The sequence below is a fragment of the Jaculus jaculus genome, chromosome 18 (genome assembly GCF_020740685.1).
Source record: "Jaculus jaculus isolate mJacJac1 chromosome 18, mJacJac1.mat.Y.cur, whole genome shotgun sequence".
Taxonomy (NCBI): domain Eukaryota; kingdom Metazoa; phylum Chordata; class Mammalia; order Rodentia; family Dipodidae; genus Jaculus; species Jaculus jaculus.
The window spans coordinates 49,745,496-49,765,575 of NC_059119.1; the positions used below are offsets into that span (position 1 = coordinate 49,745,496).

The window sequence follows — 20,080 nt, forward strand, 5'->3', positions numbered from 1 at the left end:
CGGCATTCCTCCTACCTCTGCCTCCCGAGTGCTGGGATTAAAGGTGTGTGCTACAATGCCCGGCTCTCCTTCCCAGTTTTTTATTTTTTTATTTTATTTTTTTATTTTATTTTTTTATTTTCTTTTTCGAGGTAGGGTCTCACTCTGGCTCAGGCTGACCTGGAATTCGCCATGGAGTCTCAGGGTGGCCTTGAACTCTCGGTGATCCTCCTACCTCTGCCTCCCGAGTGCTGGGATTAAAGGCGTGCGCCACCATGCCCGGCCTTCCCAGTTTTTTAAAGTAGCTTTATCAGCACTGAATTTTCCAATTGAAATTCTTTTCAAGGCCTACATCTCTGAACTGATTATTACTCATCAACTGCTATACTAAAAACTAGTCTGTGTTCAGGGAGAAAAGAAATTGAGGTTCATCAGTGCACATACTGGGTCGCAGCTCTAGGGCAGACAGTGAATTGAAATATGTGTCATGCTTTCCAATTATAGAACCTGCTGGTGGTGGTCACTGAGCCTGTGCTTCGTTCTAGGATCCCGAGAAACAGCACAGCGTGTTCCAGGCAGCTCTGGAGCTCAGCACTAGCACGAGGCCGTATGACTGCGTTACGGCCTCCTACCTGCTGAACTTCTTAATATGGCAGGACGCTGTGCCGCCATGCCTGTCTGCCTCCCCAGCCCAGCAGGTCACGTGTGGAAATGGAGATAAGTCTGCTGCCGTGGTGGAAAGGAACACGCTAATGGGTTTGTATTGAGGAAATAACCTTTTGCTGTTATTTATCACAGGCCCTATCTTACTCCCTATTTGGTTAGAGTATCTAATGGTTCCACATTTACTTTGTGGTTTTTAATATAAGATATTATCAGCATAAAAAAGAACCATAAGTTCCTCTTATACAAGTAAACAATTTACTCAGCTCTGACATTTATTTCTAAGCACCCGATTGGGGTAAATTAGATACCCAAATGTACATTAATAAAAAGAAAAGAAGGCCCCCTCTTTCTTTACAAGAAGTGTACTTACTTTCTGCAGAAACTGTGTTATGAACAGAAAGATCCTCTTCATTGTTTGTGTTCTGACCGTCGCACTGTCTGCTGGAATTGTGTTCTGAATGACTCTGAGGCCTCTTCCATACACTTGTATGCAGCCTCTTCCACAACCTCGTGTCTAAGCGGGCTTACATCTCACGATTCTCTGCAAATGTTTATTTTTGATTCATTTACTTAATTCTATGCTAGTGAATCTTCTTCTTCTTTTTTTTTTTTTTGAAAGTATCTTGTAAATGTGGACAAGTCTGTTGTGTTATTTTATCAAACTCAGTCGTCAAGCTTGCAAGGCAAATACTTTGCTGCCTGAACTGTCTCCGCTGGCCCTGAGCTTCTGCCAGTTTTCCTGTCTCAACCTTTGGAGTGTTGAGATTGCAGGTGTGAGCCATCAAACCTGACTTTATTTTACATTTTTTTTATGTTTACTAATGTATCTATCCTTTCATATTTTAAAATCACTTTTCTCCTTTGGCAAAATGCTTGTTGGTATCCCAGTTATGTTTCCTGTGAGATTATTTTTCTCTTTTTCTTATTGGTTTTGAGGAATTTTATATATTCTATGTTTTTGATTACTTGCTGGTTATGCACAGTTTTAAAATTTAACCTTCTCTTCCTTGTGGGGAGACATTCACTATGTTGGACTAACTGTAAGAATGAAGTTGGATCCCTTACCTCATTGTCTGAACAAAATCACCTCACTGTGGACTAGTTATGTACATGTAAGAGCCAATACTAGATGTCTCCTAGATGAAAACATGACTTCTTTGTAATGCCAAGTTAAAGTGGCTATGACTCACAAAGCACAAGCAACATAACAAAACAAAATAGATCAGACTTCATAAAAATTTGAAACTTTGGCTGGAGAGATGGTTTAGTGGTTAAGGCACTTGCCTGCGAAGCCTAAGGACCCAGGTTCCATTCCCCAGAATGCATGTAAACCAGGTGCACAAGGTGGCATAAGCATCTGGAGTTCATTTGCAGTGACTGGAGGCCTGAGTGTACACATATTCATGCATTCATTCTCTCTCTCTCTCTCTCTGTCACACACACATAAATAAATAAAATCCTGATGCTTCTGCCTCTACCTCCCAAGTGCTGGGATTACAGGCATCTACTATCATATTTAGCTCAGAATAGGCAAATATGTAGGAACAAAAACAGATCTGTAGTTACCTATGATAGAGGAAAGATAGAATCACATGGGGGGAAATGATTGCTGATGAGTGAAAGTTTTTTTTTTTTTTTTTATGTAGAGGGTATTGAAAATTTCCTAGAATTGTACTGATGTTTGTACATATCTTTGACTGTACCAAAAGTCATTGAATTATACCCTTTTAAGTATGAATTATATACTCTCTTAATGATATCTTTTTAAAAAAGAATTTATTTTATTTTATTTATTTACTTGCAAGCAGAGAGAGAGAGAGAGAGAGAGAGAGAGAGAGAGAGAGAGACAGAAAGAAGAGAGAGAGAAAATGTGTACACCAGGACATGTGGCCACTGCAGACAAGCTCTAGATGCATGTACCACTTTTATGCATCTGCCTTTACATGGATTGGTGCTGGGGAATCAAACTCATGTTACTAGGTTGTGCAGGCAAGTGCTGTAACCACTAAGCCATGTCTCCAGCTCTTAATTATATCTTTTAACTGCTGCCAAAAGTTATTTTCTGGTCATGTATCCCATGCCGCATGGTCTGGTATTTTAATACTTACTTGGTAGATGTCTAGAAGAACTGTTCAGAGTGAATCCAAAACATTCTGTTCCTTAACTAGAAGTAGGTAACAGGTGAGGCGACCCTAAAAAATCTTTATTCAAACACTCTAGTGTAAAACTCAGTTGAGTTGGGTGTGCTCATGAGAACATTTTACCATCTACCATTGTATAAATGATGTTATTCCAGTTTCCTGCTTCCTTTTTCTAGTTATCAAGTGCTTGATAGAAAACCTTGAGGACGAAATATCTCAGGCCGAGAACTCTCTCCTGCAGGCAGCAGCGTCCTTTCCAATGTATGGGCGAGTCCACTGCGTGACGGAAGCTTTTCGAAAGTTGCCTCTGAAGTAAGAACCTCCGTGGTTGCCTCTAGTCTACAGAGCGCTCTCACGTCTGAGCTGTAGCCTCTTGCTGGCATGTGTCTTAGGAAGGAAGCATTGTCCATATCGCTCAAGAGATTTGAAAATTAGATTGAAAAACCTACCTCCATATTTCATGTGCTGCATGCATAATCTTGAGATGCACATTCTTTTCAGCTTTTTATTTTTTATGTTTTTATTTTTCGAGGTAGGGTCTCACTGTGGTCCAGGCTTGCCTGGAATTCACTATGCAGTCTCAGGGTGGCCTCGAACTCACAGCAATCTTGCGACCTCTGCCTCCCAAGTGCTGGGACTAAAGGTGTGTGCCACCACGCCTGGCTCTCAGTCTCACTTTTAAAAACTAATTTTTGCTTTTCGTATAAGTGTCCCTAATGTCTTTGTTGCAGCCACTTGCAGCTGGTGAGTGAGTGGAGAGCTGTGGTGGAGAAACTCCTGTTGCTGTCATACAGGCTGTCTGCGGTGGTGTCGCCGGTCATTCAGAGCTCCTCCCCGGAGGGCCTCATCCCTATGGACACTGATTCAGGTCAGCAGACAAAGAAGGGCACATGGCCTTTGTTTGGTTACTGTAGTTCTCTCTTTCTGCTACTTTCTTTGGAAAGATTTAAATGATAAATTCAGGAAAAATAAGTAATTTTCCTATTATTAATTTTTTAATAATAATTTTAACTACTAAAAAAATAATTCCCTAAAGCTGGGCGTGGTGGTGCACACCTTTAATCTCAGCACTTTGGAGGCAGCGGTAGGTGGATTGCTGTGAGTTTGGGGCCATCCTGAGACTCCATAGTGGATTCCAGGTCAGCTTGAGCTAAAGAGCGAAACCCTACCTAGAAAAGAAAAAAAAATCCCTAAACTCTAGAAAACCTGGTAATGAACAAGGTAAAGTGGAGTAAATTGTTTTTTTTAATTTTTGTTTGTTTGTTTGTTTGTTTTCGAGGTAGGGTCTCACTGTAGCCCAGGTTGACCTGCTGCTCACTATAGAGTCTCATGGTGGCCTTGAACTCATGTAGATCCTCCTACCTCTACCTCCCAAGTGCTGGGATTAAAGGCATGTGCCCTCACACCTAGATTTTTTTTTTAAGTTTTATTTTTATTTTATTTATTATTATAAACAGAGAGAGGGAGAGGAAGAGAATGGGCATGCCAGGGCCTCTAGCCACTGTAAATCAACTCCAGATGCATGTGCCCCTTGTACATCTGTCTCGCATGGGTCCTGGAGAGTCGAACTGGGATCCTTTGGCTTTGCAGGCAAATGCCTTAAACGCTAAGCCATCTCTCCAGCCCACATAATGTGACTCATTGTGTCTTATCACACTCCACTGCCTAATGTCCTCTCCCAGTCTCTAACTGCTCTGTTCTTCCCAAGGAGCATTCCTTGTGGAATTGTGACTTAACAAAGAGGTTGTCTGCTTTCCCACCTTGTCTTAGCACAGTGTCTGTGAGAAACAGATGTGCACTAGATAGTGTCAAGGAAGGGGCATTTCTGACAGGATAGGAGCCACGTTCAGTGCCCACAGAATCCTATCATGCCTGTGCCGCATAGACCTGTGCGGTTCAAGTACGCAAGCATGGGATATACTATTGAGTATACACAAAAGGTAAGCAAATTTACATTTGGTGTGAAATAAAGTTCTTAATACATTTGGGATTATAAATGAAAGCCTGTGTTGTGAACACTGACTAAATCATGGACATGCACTGACATACCTTGGGCTAATAACTTAGAAGCTGGAGCAATGTTTTTTGCTCAGAAAATGATAGATTTGTTCCTTGCTACAAATAATCTGGAAGATAAGCAATGGTTCATGATTCTAAGGCAGAATTATTTCTTTGGACTCATGTTAGTGTCAATATCGAATTTTAAGCATTAGTTTTCCTTAGGCAATTCCTTCTTAAGAATAAGGAACTCAAAAAAAATAAAAGAAAAGAATAAGGAACTCATATGAAGTCTTACAGCTAATATTGGAATCAGGCAAATACTGGTATATTCTGGATGAGTGATCCAGCATATTTCAGTTACCTGCTGCAGGTGGAGTATGCTGAAATTCTGTTATCAAAGAACTTTAGGCCCTGGCTCCCAGTTCTCCTGCCGCTGGTATGGGGCAGCTGGGGCCCTGTGCACTTGCCACAAGGTAGTGAGAGCTGAGGAGGTAAACCAGCCCTCGCACGTCAGCTAGGGCCCAGGTGAAACCACAGAAGAGCTGGTGAGGTGATCAAGAGCGCTGCTTCCATGTAGAGCCTGGCAACCTGCGCCAGGGTGATGGAGACAGACACTGGATCAAAGCAGAATCCAGAAGCTGCTGCAAGCTCAGCACTAAAGCAGACTTAAAACACACCCCCACATTTCAGGGACTTCTGCGGGAGGGGGCCAGAAGGATTGAAAGAGCCACAGAGTGGTAGGGAGTGTCCAGAGACATCTCCCCCACTCCCTATAGTGACTGACTGCTGCTCTCACATCGCATAACCCACACCCCACGGTGAATGCCAGCAATCCCACTGAGGAGGGCCCCCAGTGAAAAGGGGGCAGGGAGGAGGGAAATGATGGTACCAACACATGAGGTGTCCATACCAACTTTCTACTGAATTAAATATACAATTACAATAGTGTTGGGTCTAACAAGCTGTCTCTAGCTCAGAGACTTAATTTTTACGACCTTCTCTTTTTTCCTTTGGCTGCCTTCAGTTTCTCTGGCTCCTTTCCCATGCTGCATGCATGCATTCTGAATTCCTTAAAAGGTCTACCCTGAGAGATATAAATAAATGGATAGCACTTTTAAAATTTTGTTCTGATAGTCCCCTCCCCTTTTCTTGTCATTGCATGGCTGTTTGGGCTAGGTTTTTTGTTTATTTGTTTGTTTTTCGAGGTAGGGTTTCACTCTAGCTCCAGCTGACATGGAATTCACTGTGTAGTTTCAGAGTGGCCTCAATTTCATGGTGATCCTCCTACCTCTGCCTTCTGAGTGCTGGGATTAAAGGCATGTGCCACCATACCTGGCTGGGTTAGTTTTTAAAAAATCTTATACATTTTTGTCTTTTAGCCTTGATAACTTATAATATAGATAGCAAAACAGCCTACTAAAGTAAAATGCATTATACTTTTTTCATATGACAACATTAAAAAACAGCATAAATGAAATGGCACACTTCATTTTTACAGTGTTGTGTTTTTTCTCCTTGTCATATTTTAAAGCACACTTAAACATCATGAAGACTAACCATCCCAGGGGTTAGAACTGATTAAAACTCTTATAAACACTGGGTTTGAGAGTTGGAAAGATAGCCGAGCAGTTAAAGGCAAGTACTTGCTGGCAAACAGTGCTGGTCAGGATTGGGTTCAACTCTCAGCACTGTGCAAAACTTCATCCAAAGTGGCGCACACATATCTGGCAGACATTCGTGGTCCAAATGGACCCTGGCATGCCCACTCTCACACAGGTGTGTACACAAATGGCTGAGAAACAGAAATTACAGGACTTGTGAGGGAAACTCTGCATGGGATGTGGAACTGGAATTTTGTGAACTCCCATCTCTTCCTCAGAGTCAGCAAGCCGCTTGCAAGTGATTCTCAGTGAGATCCAGCCACGAGACACTAATGATTACTTCAACCAGGCCAAAACAGTGAAAGAATGTGATGTCTTTGATTTGGAGGACTTGAGTGCCAGTGTGTCAAGTATTGAAACTTCTGCAGAAACCAAAAGTGAGTTTGGAATTGACGTTGTCACCCGCGGTACATGTTTGGTGGGGGCTGCTGGGGAATGGACAAGGCACACACTGTTACAATGTGCTATATACACAACTGTTAGTATTTCAGTAACAGTAAAATATACAGGTTGCCATTTTTATTTACTTATTTATTTATTTCTCAATTTTTATAAACATTTTCCATGATTATAAAAAAAATTCCATGGTAATACTCTCCTTCCTCCCCCCCCCCACTTTCCCCTTTGAAATTCTACTCTCCATCATATCCCCTCCCCATCTCAATCAGTCTTTCTTTTGTTTTGATGTCATGATCTTTTCCTCCTCTTATGATGGTCTTGTGTAGGTAGTGCCAGGCACGGTGAAGTCATGGATATGTAGGCCATTTTGTGTCTGGAGGAGCACATTGTAAGGAGTTCTACCCTTCCTTTGGCTCTTATATTCTTTCCGCCACCTCTTCTGCATTAGACCCTGAGCCTTGGAAGGTGTGATCGAGATGTTACTCAGTACTCCAGTCACTTCTTTCTAGCACCATAATACCTACTGAGTCATCCTGAGGTCACTGCCATCTGAAAAAGAAGATTCTCTACCCAGAGTGAGCATAGCATTAACATAAGGGTATAAATATTAACAGAAGTGCTTACTAGGCAGTTTGATGAGCATAGTATATACACTTATCCAGACATCAGCAGATGTCACACCCCTAGGGCTCATGACTACCCCTGTTTTAAGTTTTCAGTATCAGGGATGTGTCCCCCCCCCTCCATGGAGCGAGCCTCCAGTCCAATTGGAGGGCAGTTGGTTTCCACCATGGCAGACATGCCAGTATTGCACCCATTGGCTCATTTGACCTGGCTGGCCAATTATAAGGCTTGCAGTGTCCACTGTTGAGTATCTTCACTGGTGGTATCTCTTTCTCCCATTGAACTACACATAGAATGGCTTCTTTCAGCTTTCTGTCAGCTGGTCTACATGGAGGAGGTTATCAGCTCAGTTCCAGTAGGATTTTTCAGTGGCCTTGTAGCCCAAGTATATGGAGTCTTCAGCAATAGGGTCTTACCATCAATTCCTAGTGGGAAACCAAGGGCCTCGGCAATGGCCTATAATGTTTTGGGGGCATCAGGGACCTCCCTGGCCAACAACTCACTGGAGGTATCCCATCCCTCAGATTGCCATGTTTAGATAATAAAAGAAAAAGTGCAGATTAGCAAAAGTGTTTGTAGAAAAATGAAGACTTTTTTTTTTTTTTTTTTTAAATAGAAGGCATTTGGGTTTAGAATGGTTTGGTTTCAGGAATGAATTCATTTATAAGACCTTTACCAGAAAGCGGTATACTTCATTTCAGCATACACGGTGTACAACAATGTTGTTTGGAGCTTCTCAGGCCCATTCTAGCTTGAGCAGATGAGAGCAGCAGTGCGTGGTGAGCCTGGGCTGGGTAAGCCGCCTCCCGGCAGCGTGCTCCGTGTCTGCCGTGGGAGTCCTGAGGCCAACTAGGCCTTTCAGAGGGGATCCCAGGGGAAGAAAGGTCAGCGAAAGAAACCTCATTATGCACCAGGGGAGGCTGTTATCAAGCTTTCAGAATTTAAGTGGTTTTAAAAATTTTGTGGTTTGTTTGATCAGCTGTTAAATTTTAGATAATGATGTAAAAAGTCATCTGAAGTAGTAATTTCTTAGTCATTTATTCTATATTCCCACTAGATGGGGTTATTGTCTTGGAAAAAAATCTTTTTGCCCTTATAGTTTTTAAATTAAAAAAATAAATTTTATAAATATATATTCACTATAATTGTTTTAGACAACAATGAGATAAATAACTTAGAGATAAGTATATGTTAAAAATAAAATCATGTCTCACTTCCTCTCCAGTTCTACTTTTTTTCTCTTTAATATGTGTCTTTTTTTTTTTTTTTTTTTTTGAGGTAGGGATTCGCTCTAGCTCAGGCTGACCTGGAATTCACTGTGTGCTCTCAGGGTGGCCTCGAATTTATGGTGATCCTCCTACCGCTGCCTCTCGAGTGCTGGGATTAAAGGTGTGCGCCACCATGCCTGGCTTAATATGTGTCCTTTTTTATACCTACATTTTTATATTTATGTTTATACACATTGGTCCTTTGGGTTTGGTGATCTTTTTTTTGGACAAGCAAGTGGGATACAGAATATTATTTTGTTAACATTTTTAAACTTAGTACTTTAAACATATTATAGATTTGCATGTGTGTGTGTATTTATGGGTGCATCAAGTCCTTTTGCCACTGCAAATGAACACCAGACACTTGCACCACTTTTATATCCGGGTTATGTGGTGAACTCAGGCTGGCAGACTTTGTAAGGAAGCACCTTTATACCACTGAACCATTTTCCTAGGCCCAACAGGATTTTTTGTTAGTACTAAAATATACCTAAAACTATAGAAATAATTTTTAGTTTATTTACCCTGTGACCCAAACATTTTGAAAGCAAATTGCTATTTTCCTTAGATTTTAAAATTATATCCTACCTGAGTATGCTGACCCATACTTGGGGTAACAGTCCTTGGAGGCATAGACAGGAAAGTTGAGTTTGAGGCAGCTGGGCCATATAAGGATTAAAAACCATTTTTATCGTACTCCTTAACTGATATAACAGCCTTCCTCACCAACATGAACAATCAGTACATCATTTTTATAATATGTAGTCATTTATGGATGACAGAGAGGTTGTTTCATCAACTTTCAAAGACTGGGCTTAAGTTTGAAGCAGTACACTGTGCTTTACTTTTAAATTTATTCTGAAAATAACAACTTTAAAAACTAGCATGCTTCCTCCTCGTAGCACATGCTCTACAAATGTTGGCTTCTATCCATCCGTGTGAGTAAAGAGGACACGTGACACATTGATTTGTTCCAGCAGATAATTCTTGAGGAAATTCTGAAGAAGACTGCTTTCAGAAACCCAGGCTGTGAGCCATTGAGTGCCTGATGTCGCAATAGCCTTTGTTTGATTTTTTATTTTTATTTTTTTTTAAGGTAAAGGAGGGAAAACATGTGATGTAACTGCTCAGATGGTCCTGGTATGTTGTTGGCGAAGTATGAAGGAAGTCGCCTTACTTCTAGGCACAGTATGCCAACTTCTACCCATGCGGTCTGTGCCAGAGTGTTCTGATGGACTGTTGACGGTGGGGCAGGTAAGGTAGATGTTTATTCCACCAAGGGTAATTTTTGATCAAGACGTGGATCACAAACTTTTAATAGTAGGCCAAGTTACAGAATTTTTCTTACCTGGAATAAAATCTTATCACTGTCAACTGATTAGAATTTCATGATATTTTGGGACATTAGACCTTGTAATATATTTTAAGATATTGACATTTTGAGAAATACTTTATGTAAATAGCTATAGATTTTGCCTCATTTTAAACTAAAATATTATTTAAATTTTTATTTCTCACTTTAGCATGCATAAACTTAAATCTTAGCAGAAATTGTCGAGTTAGCCAGACTCCACAAATCTCTTAACTGTTTGAAAGGAATGAAAAATAACATATTGGTTGATTATAGATCTCCTGTTTCCCACTACTTCAATAATAAAGTTGTAGTCACTAGTGTTTTTGGCTGGCTTTCATTTTAAGACCACAAAGTTAGTTCACCATCTGGGACTGTTCAAGAGACTTGAGTGCAGTGTTTACAAGAAATTAGCTTACCACAAGCATTTCATTTGGAAATATTTTAGATTTATTAGATTTCTGTTTTAATTGATTCCTTCTTCTTTTCCATGTGGTTTCAACAAATTCATTTCCCACAGTTTTCCAGTAAAGAGATATAACGTGTACTTTCATTTTCAACCTTTTTCAAGTAAAGATAATTTTTTCCGCAGGGTATTACAACATGCAGGAGCAAAACAAATAGTGTTGTATGCTAATGCTGGTTACTATCTCCAGTCACCATGTGACGGGTGCCGTGGAACTAACGCTAATATTTTCATCCTCACACTCTGGTTCATGTGCTTCCATCTGGGTCACAGCTAGGCTTGGGGTGTCGCAGGGCCCCAGCAAGGAGAAAGGCAAGGCAGATAGCGCATTGTGGGCACCAGAGTGCTCCTCCCTCTCTTCCAAAGCAAACAGGCCAGAGTGTCCCGGAGGGACTTGGAATCCTCGCTGGTGGCGATGGGTGACTGCAGTGCCAGTGCCAACGTCACTGCCGAGCAGCCCCGTCGATTGGTTACCTCACTGATGTTCACCATCGTGTTAGGAACTCCCCTCGCTTCTCAGCTTCTTTTTCCTAGGACAAATTAAGGGAAATAGATGTTGCTTTTACTGTAACTGAGGAAGACCTTGTGCTTTGACAACATTTACATAGTACCCCAAATTTGTTTTTAATAAATTTAGTTCATGTGGGATAACTGTGTTAAAACTGGGAATTAACATATGATGAAAGAAATATTTGTGAAAAACAAAACAGAACCAAACACATAGGTGGGCGTGGTGGCGCACACCGTTAGTCCCAGCACCTGGGAGGCAGAGCTAGGAGGATCACTGTGAACTTTAGGCCACCCTGAGGCTCCAGAGTGAATTCCAGCTCAGCCTGGGTCAGAGCGAGACCCATCCTTGGGAAGCCACAAAAATAGAATAAATAAATAAAGTATTCATTATAAAAAATGAAAAGAAAAATAATAACAATTCCTTATAACCAGAAACATTCTTCCATTGACCAGTCACTTGAGTAAAGTAGAACCCTGACCTTTTCCTTCCGTTTTATTCGTTGACACCCTCTACACGTATCCACCCTCTGCCCTGATCAGAGCGCCCTCCTGCCACCCTCCTTCGCCCCTCCACCCCTGCGCGCCACTGACTCGCCTTTTCTGTGTAACTAGTCCATCCTCTATCGTGATGTCTTTCTTTTTTCCCTCCTCCATCATCCATGACGACATGTGCATGGAGCCAATAATGACCATTAAAAAACGAGAACAACAGAAGCCATTACTTTCCATTCTAAAGATCTTCTAATGTGCTGTTCATGTGTTAGCTCCTCATACTGAGGTATGAGAGGATATTGTGCTGGGCGTGGGGTCAGGAGGTATATGCAGTTGCTGAACTCTCACATTGAAACCCTGCTCTCTGTGGAAGGCTTTATTCTTGATTTTGCTGACTTTAAAGAAATGGTACAGAAAACCTTGAGTCATCCATTAATTGATGCTACTTATTTTAGTACAGGATTTCTTCTTCTTCTTCTTCTTCTTCTTCTTTTTTTTTTTTTTTTTTTTTGAGGTAGGGTCTCGCTGTAGTCAAAGCTGACCTGGAATTCACTATGTAGTCTCAGGGTGGCCTTGAATTCACGGCGATCCACCTACCCCTGCCTCCCGAGTGCTGGGATTAAAGATGTGCGCCACCACACCCGGCTGGATTTCTTCTTTTAAACATAAAATTTTGCTCCATTAGACAAAGTTATGTACTGAGCTGGAGAGATGGCTCAGTGGTTAAAGGCACTTGCTTGCAGAGCCTGATGGCCTGATTCCCCAGTACCCATTAGGGAGTCAGATGCCTAGAGTGGCACATGTGTCTGGAGTTCGTTTGTAGTGGCAGGGGGCTCTGGCATGCCCATATTCACTCTCTCTCTGCCTCTTTTACTCTATTTTTGCTCTGGCAAAACTCAATCTTCTGTGCCTGGCAGCAAGGCTTCCAATTGAAGAGGTAGCCTATTTGGTGAGTGTGACTTGTTTCTGTTCATCCAAAATACTGACAGATAGCTGGCGTCTTCTCCCCACACTGTTCACTATTGACAAAGTAATATAATTTGATTATAATTCAAAATTTGGCGACTTGAATCGGTAAAGTAGGGAAGGTTTCTTTTGTAGCGCAGTTCTTATAAGACTATCCTGATTTTATAGGCCTTTGTTAGAGGGGTGGCCACTTCAGTCTCGCACACATGTATGTAATTTATAACAGGCGGACAGGAAGCAGGATTACAACTTGGGGATTTTTGTTGCTCTGGGAGAGAAGAGCTGGTGCTTGTTTATAATTCTGAGTGTTCAGTGCTTTGTTCAGCCACTGTGCATGCCGGAGGGATCACCTCTGGTCCTGTCCAGCGTCCGCAGACACAGGGAGCCTGAGGCCCCCGTGCTGTCGATGGCCGGGTGTGCTCAGGTTCACAAGGAGGGTTTGTGGCGGCTCCCGCCCAGGAACACTTGGCTCCTCCCCAGCTTGACTTCACTGGCACAGTGCTGCCTTTGTTCTGAGCTGCTCATTTGACTTTCAGTGAGGTAAACTTTCTATGTTTCCAATGCTACAGCAAACTTGTAAGCAGCAAAAAGTAGTGAAGGTTTGAGCAAATGATCTTTTCCTTAGATCACTTGTGAAGCAGTGTGCTCTCCCTGGCTTCTCCAGGAGGAAACTTCATTTAGTGCCATGTCTGACTTTGCTCCTGCTCGGTAATCACGTAACGAAAGGATCTTTCATAACGTCCCTATACCAGAGGCTGAGATAAAGGCAGCTTTGAGGGGTGTAAGTGGAGACCTCTCACGAGTGAGTAGCGCACACAGGCTTATCGTGGTGCTTCCTGACTTGTGGCTGTGTGTCTAGGTTTCTAGCTTGATATTTTGATGATAGGCTTTTGCCGGAAACATTTTGCTGGACCTATTTTCAATGGGATGTCTGATACCCAATGTCCACTGATTTTTAAAAACAAGTTCTATGTGGAGTATTAATTTATTTATGTATTTCCTCTAGTAGTTCCAAAAAGAAGCTTCTAGGTGGTATTTTCATACTTGTTTTCTCCCTCCTTGTAATTATTGCCACAGAAGTCATGTGTATAAATATCACTGCCACCTGTTAGGAAAACTACTTTGGATTCTGTTGTAACTTGCATATTTCCTGAATTTTTTTTTCATTTTTTGCTTTTATGTAATGGATTACAAATGTAATATATATATATTTTTGAGGTAGGGTTTCACTCTAGCCCAGGCTGACCTAGAATTCACTATGGAGTCTCAGCGTGGCCTCGAACTCACGGCGATCCTCCTACCTCTGCCTCCCGAGTGCTGGGATTGAAGGCGTGCACCACCACACCCGGCGTAATATTTTTTTATTAGCATTAAGTCATCAAGAAATTACCTTTTTCATTTAATTTGCTGAAGTTTAGTTTGAACTGTGCTGAGTGGAAGTTGCTATCTTCCAGCTTTGCAGTGAAGTTGAACATGAGGTGCCATCATTTAGTCCCTTATTTAATGACTACCTCATGCACAGGTATTGGGGGACCATAAAGATTAATAATATGTAGTTCTCCTGTCCTCTAAAAGCTTTAGAAGTGTAACAGCAGTACAAACCAAAAAAATTACCTTAAAAACTCAACAATAAAGGGTAGTAAATAATAATAAATATGTAATAATAAACATAATAATATATAATATAAATATATAATAATAAATAAATGGCTCATGGTTAAGAATTGGCTATAAGGCAAAAAATTAAAATCCTGGTAAAATCACTTCTGTATACCAGAAAACTATTATTGTTATTATCTACTAGAACAGTATTTGAGCTTTGAAGAAATCCCAAGTGTTAGTAAGAAATCACTATAGTGGGAAATGTATAAACACTTATCTTACTGGACAGTAAACCTTCACAGCTTGTTTCACTTAGCTGAAGTAGAATTGTAGTTTCCTAACTGTTAATATACCCAAGTTTATAAGATGTGGCTCTGTCTTAAAGCCAGAATTTAAATTAAGGATTAGAGATTAATTTTTACTATTTTACAATACAAAGTAAAACTGAAAATAGACTTTTTGTTATTGTTCTTTTTTTCTTTTTGAGGCAAACCCAACCAGACTGGCTTTAAAATTTTTTTTTTTTGTTTTGTTTTATGAGTGAGAGCAAGAGGGAGCTTGAACTGAGAACTGGTGCACCAGGGCTTCCAGCCACTGTAATTGAACTCCAGACTGGTGCATTACCTTAGGAATGCATCACCTATGCATCTGGCTTACATAGGATCTGAGGAGTTGAACTTGAGTCCTTAGGCTTCTTAGGCAAGTGCCTTAACTTCTAAGCCTTCTCTCCAGCCTGTTGTTGTTGTTTTTTGTTTTGTTAAGACAGGGCCTCTTTGTAGCCCAGGCTAACCTCAAACTCATGGTGGCCCTCCTACCTCAGCCTCTTTAGTGTAGGACTATAGGCATGAGATACCATGCTCGGCTGACATTTGCTGATTGTTGTCTTGTGTCAGGCATTCTGGTACATGTTCATATGTCTCATCTCATTTCTTTGTTACAGCGGTCTATGAGAATGGGGTCTCCTGTTCTTCCCCTTCATCATCTCATTTCTTTCTCACAGCAGTCCTATGAGACTTAGTAAAAAGAGAGAAATGATAATGTCACATTACAGTGTCAACAGTTTGAATGTGCCTGATAGTCCTTATGTGTGGGAGGGGCAGTTGTAGTATAGTAGTGACAGATGGCAGATTTTGGAGCCACATTTCTTAGTTTCATGACCTGTCTCCACTGCTTTCTTGCTGGCTGACCTTGGACAAGTTACTTAGCTTTTCTGTGTCCAGTTTACCATTGTGGAATAGAGATAGTTATAGTCTCTTCCTCTTATTTATTTATTTGCAAGCAGAAATAGAGATAGAAGAGAGAGAGAGAGAGAGAGAGAGAGAGAGAGAGAGAGAGAGAGAGAGAGAATGGGCATACCAGGGCCTCCAGCCACTGCAAATGAACTTCATATGCATGTGCCCTTTGTGCATCTGGCTTATGTAGGTCCTGGGGAGTCAAACCTGGGTACTTTGGCTTTGCAGGCAAACGCCATAACTGCTAAGCCATCTTTCCAGCCCAATAGTAGTAGTCTATGAGATTCATTGTGAAGATTTAATGCCATATTGGAAAAGTGCTTAAGCTGAACCTAGTGGTGCACATCTGTAATCCCAACTGGACGCAGGAGGATTAGGTGTTCAAGGTCCTTCTTGACTATATGGTGATTTCAAGGACAGCCTGAGCTACACGAGACCCTATCTCAAGAACAAACAACAATAAAAGCACTTAAAACATAGTCGTACGGTAAGTGAAAGTTAGATGGACATCCATACGTGGGTTCTAAATTAGACTACTAATAAAATGTACCTGTAAAGATAAGCATAAACTGACGGGTTTTTTTGTTGTTTTGTTTTTTTAGGTAAAAGAAATAGGAGATTACTTTAAACAGCACCTTTTACAGTCCAGGCACAGAGGAGCATTTGAACTGGCTTACACTGGTTTTGTGAAGCTCACTGAAATACTAAACAGGTAAAACAAACATTCTTTTGTATAGGTTTTTAAAAAAGTGAATGTATAAGCCATATGCTTGGAGTAGAATTCAGTTGTGTCTTTTGATGTGGCGAAGAATGAAGACTGGGTTGGCTGCAGATGCTTGGAAGGAACGGTTTTCTCATGTCTTCTGCAGGTCACTGAGTGAAGGGTCCAAACCCAGTTCTCTCATTGCAAGGTGCTTGGAAGTGAATTCAAAGATTTTGCTAAAAATAAGTTTGAAATTACTACTTCTGTTCATTGAGTGAAATGAATGTTTTGTCTGTTTGAAAATTACTTGACATTTGGCATAAATAAACCTAGAGTTTGGATTTGTAGGTATTACAGACAGAAAAACACTTAAGGATTTTGTCTTTCTTTGTAGTTTTTACTTTATAGAAAAATATCAAAATAATAGTATGTAGACAAAACTTTTGAAGATTTTCTTTGAACTTGCCTGGAAAAATACTTATATAGATTTCATATACTTGGCCAAATGTATAGTTGTGACTTTTTCAGCACTTATCATTCATTCATTCTTGTAGCAGATTTCCTCCATAGAAACCACACTATTATTTAATGACTAAGTATTTGTGGCAAGTGTTCTCTAAATGAAAGGTAGTATTTTCCAGGAAAACATTTCTATTGCCTGGAAACATTTTGCAATGCAGCAGATTTTTGCCAGCCTTGTAGCCTTAGCAAACATTTTATTTCAGAATGTTAAGAAGACATCTATGTCTTGAATATTTGTGAAACTTCTTTTCCTACGACTGGTAAAAACACTTAGACAACATCTTGGCAGTTATGGTTTGCACAGCATATCCTTAAATGATATTTTAAAAACAGGCCTGTCATTAAACTGATGATCTTGAAAATATTTTGTATTCTCTTTGTTTCCATTGTAGACATGATTTATGAATTTTTTCTTACAATACCACACTTTTCATTCAGATCAATTAATGAATAAGTATAGAATGTAACCTTTGTGCTTGGTACTATGCTTGAGTTGAGGAATATCATACTTCTTTATAAGACATGACTTCAGTTATTAAATAACTTAAGGCTTCATCTGGTAAATAAGCAAGGTTGAAGTTCAGAATATTTAACACAAGGTATGCCATAGTCCCTGGCCAATTTGAACAGACATTGGTTAAAAGCACCCGGTGTCACTGGGGATATGTGTGGGCTGGATATCTCTCTGGAAAGTAAGACCAAATAAGACAAAATTGCCAAATTTGGGGTAAAGTTGCTAGATCCTCTGAGAACACCCGAGAGAGAAAGCAACAAGGATGAAGGAATTGAATTTCTGTTCATTCATGAGTCAGGCTTAAGTACATAGGAGAAAAAAGGAAACATAAGTAAATGCTTAGAGACTAGAATCACCAGGGCGTATTGTTGGGTGAATAATAAACCTTCCTGTAGGGCTGCTGGTGGTAGAGGTAGAGTTAGGAATTACCGTACTACTAGATACAATGGGGTCAAAGTATGCAGTGCTATTCAAGTAGATTTGCGGTAGTAGGGAAGGAGAGAGGCATCAAGCTTCTGATCTGTAGTAGAACAGGGGCCGTATCGTAGAATAGAGAAACAAGAGTGATCTGTGATTGCATACGTCACTCTGCTTACTGGCAGCGAGACTGTACTAAAATTTCCCTTCCTAGAAGCCTCTGATAGCTTCATCTCCAGAGGAAAGAGCACTCGCCATACTGACATCTCTCTGGCATGTGTTATATAGGTGAAATAGAATGGATACTTGGAAAGCGTCTCTGCATAGAATGGGATTTCCAAGTGTAGAATATGATCAGATTGGTGTTGGCTTGGGGATGGGTGTGTAGTACTAACTGTGGCTGGAAGTCTTATGGTCAAACTTTGGTGAAGAAAGCCTGGTTTGAACTACAGTGATCTAAGACTGAGGTAATAAGGACTTCCTCTAGGCTGATGGCTCTGCGATCAACACAAAGATGGGACATTTCAGTTAGTATTCGACTTTTTGTAACATGGTATGCATGGTATGATGAGTGATCAGAAGGAATGCTATTGACACATAATCTTTCATGATTTTTATGAACTTGGAACTAGGGCTGGGCTCAGCTGGGTGATTTTCCTCCAGATATTTACTGAGTTCAATTGGTAGCATTTAGCTGGCAGATGAACTAATGAAGATGGTTTAAAGTCCGCTGTGTGCATATTTCTGGCACCATGGTTGGGGGATGGATAGAGGACTGAGCTGGACTGGGACTACATGTGGCCTTTTAGTCAGCATGGCAGTGTTGAGGTAAATTAGCCTCTTCTATGGCATGAGCTTCTCCCAGGGGTTAATCCAAGAGACCCAGGCAGAAGCTTTATGACCTCTTCTGATAGCCTGGGAAGTCTCATAGCAGTGCTTCAGTCATTTGTCTTTTTAAAAAGTAAGTGAATCTTTAGGCCAAAGGATTCAGTCTATCTTTAAAGGTAAAATGGCATGACATCTTGTGGAAATGTACGTGTTGGGAGATATTGTAGTGGCAAACTTTGAATTATTAACCTACTAAGTGACAGAGGTTACCAGGGAGTTTATGGGTTGCTCGTCTGGTTTTAGGACCTACTGACCAGAAAAATGGGATTGGTATTATCAAAGCCAAGAAAAAAGGTGATTGGTTGATAAAGATGAATGACTTTGTTGTGCAGTTGGTGGAAGGGATTAGTTTAGGTAGTGTGACAGAAGCAGAAACAGATTTGTGGGTGGTGTCTAAAGCCCCAAACTGCAGGATCGAAGTCTTTAGGGGAGAACAGAAAGGAGAGCAGAGGACCGCTGTGTCAAGGTGCACTTGGAAGCGGTCCTCATCAGTGGGCGGGGAGGGTAGTGGTGGCCTGTGTCTGTGCCCAGCTGCTTCGACTCTGCTCTGCAGATCTCCTCATGCCTGTCACTTTGGCTTGTGACCAGCCTGTTAGGAGTTCTCAGCCAAGTGGTTCTTGATACCCCTGGAGACATTTCAGATCTGCTAAACAGAATATTTCGATGATTTTTATAAACATCTTTACAGTGTTGTGTGGCTTTCTTTTGTTGGATTTCTATTTTGAACAGAAAATTTGTTTCTTTTGGATTATTTTTGAAAAATTTTAATAATAAGCTCTTACATTATGGAAAGTTTGTTTAGGCATACAACTTTTAGTAAATGTGCAAAAAAAAATCTGGGTGTTCACAAAACACGGAAATCAAGGCCAACTGTTGGTCACGTGGCCCCTTCCACTGCAGCTGTGTGAAGGAAGGAAAGAAGATCTTCACGAGACTGGTAGACACGTAGCTGAAGAGTTAGACACGAGCCATGTCATTAATAGGGTTATTCAAGGTGCCTTCGAATGTAAGCTTACCTCACTGTTAAACAACAGGAGAGAGAGAGAGAGACACTGTTCTTTTTCGCTGGCAAAATTTTTGAAAGCAACATTTACATACACAACACAAATAATAGATTGAATTAATTTTCTATTTAAAAATATTTTGTTTTTATTTATTTAAGAGAGGGAAAGAGGCAGAGAGAGAGAGAGGGAGAGAATGGGTGTACCAGCTCCAGTTGCCACAAGTGAACTCCAGATACATGTGCCACCTTGTGCATCTGGCTTACTTGGGTCCTGGGGAATTGAACCTGGGTCCTTTGGCTTTGCAGGCAAGTGCCTTAATAGCGAAGCTGTCTGTCCCAACTGAATTAGAGATTATTTTAAAAATATTTATTGGAAATAATTATAACCATTTTTACTTAATGCTCCCTCCTCTCCCTCCATTTAATGAACTACTGGTATTTAAAGTACTTTTTTAAAAATACTAATGCTGACTCATGGTCATCACCAATTATGGTGGGCAAAAGTAATTTAAATATTTAAACTTTTTTCCTGCAGGGTCTCATGTAGCCCAGGTGGCCTCAAAGTTGCTATGTAGAAAAGGATGGCCTTGAACTTCTGACCCTTCTGTCTCTGCTTCCTGTGGCTGGTGTCAGTGCTTGAGCCCCTACTGATTTTTTTTAGGGAGAAGAATCTTT

At 40.8% G+C, this 20,080-nt stretch overlaps 1 protein-coding gene across 4 annotated transcripts in view; it reads left to right on the forward strand.

Moving 5' to 3' along the window:
- The window catches only part of Thada (THADA armadillo repeat containing), a 343,908-nt gene that overhangs the window by 38,543 nt on the left and 285,285 nt on the right, over nt 1-20,080 (forward strand). For all 4 annotated transcript variants that reach the window (XM_045137566.1, XM_045137568.1, XM_045137567.1 and 1 more), the window contains 6 exons: nt 525-735; nt 2,963-3,098; nt 3,518-3,654; nt 6,667-6,825; nt 9,836-9,993; nt 15,961-16,070. In XM_045137566.1, coding sequence (XP_044993501.1) covers nt 525-735; nt 2,963-3,098; nt 3,518-3,654; nt 6,667-6,825; nt 9,836-9,993; nt 15,961-16,070 — 911 coding nt within the window. The remainder of the gene's footprint in view (nt 1-524; nt 736-2,962; nt 3,099-3,517; nt 3,655-6,666; nt 6,826-9,835; nt 9,994-15,960; nt 16,071-20,080) is intronic.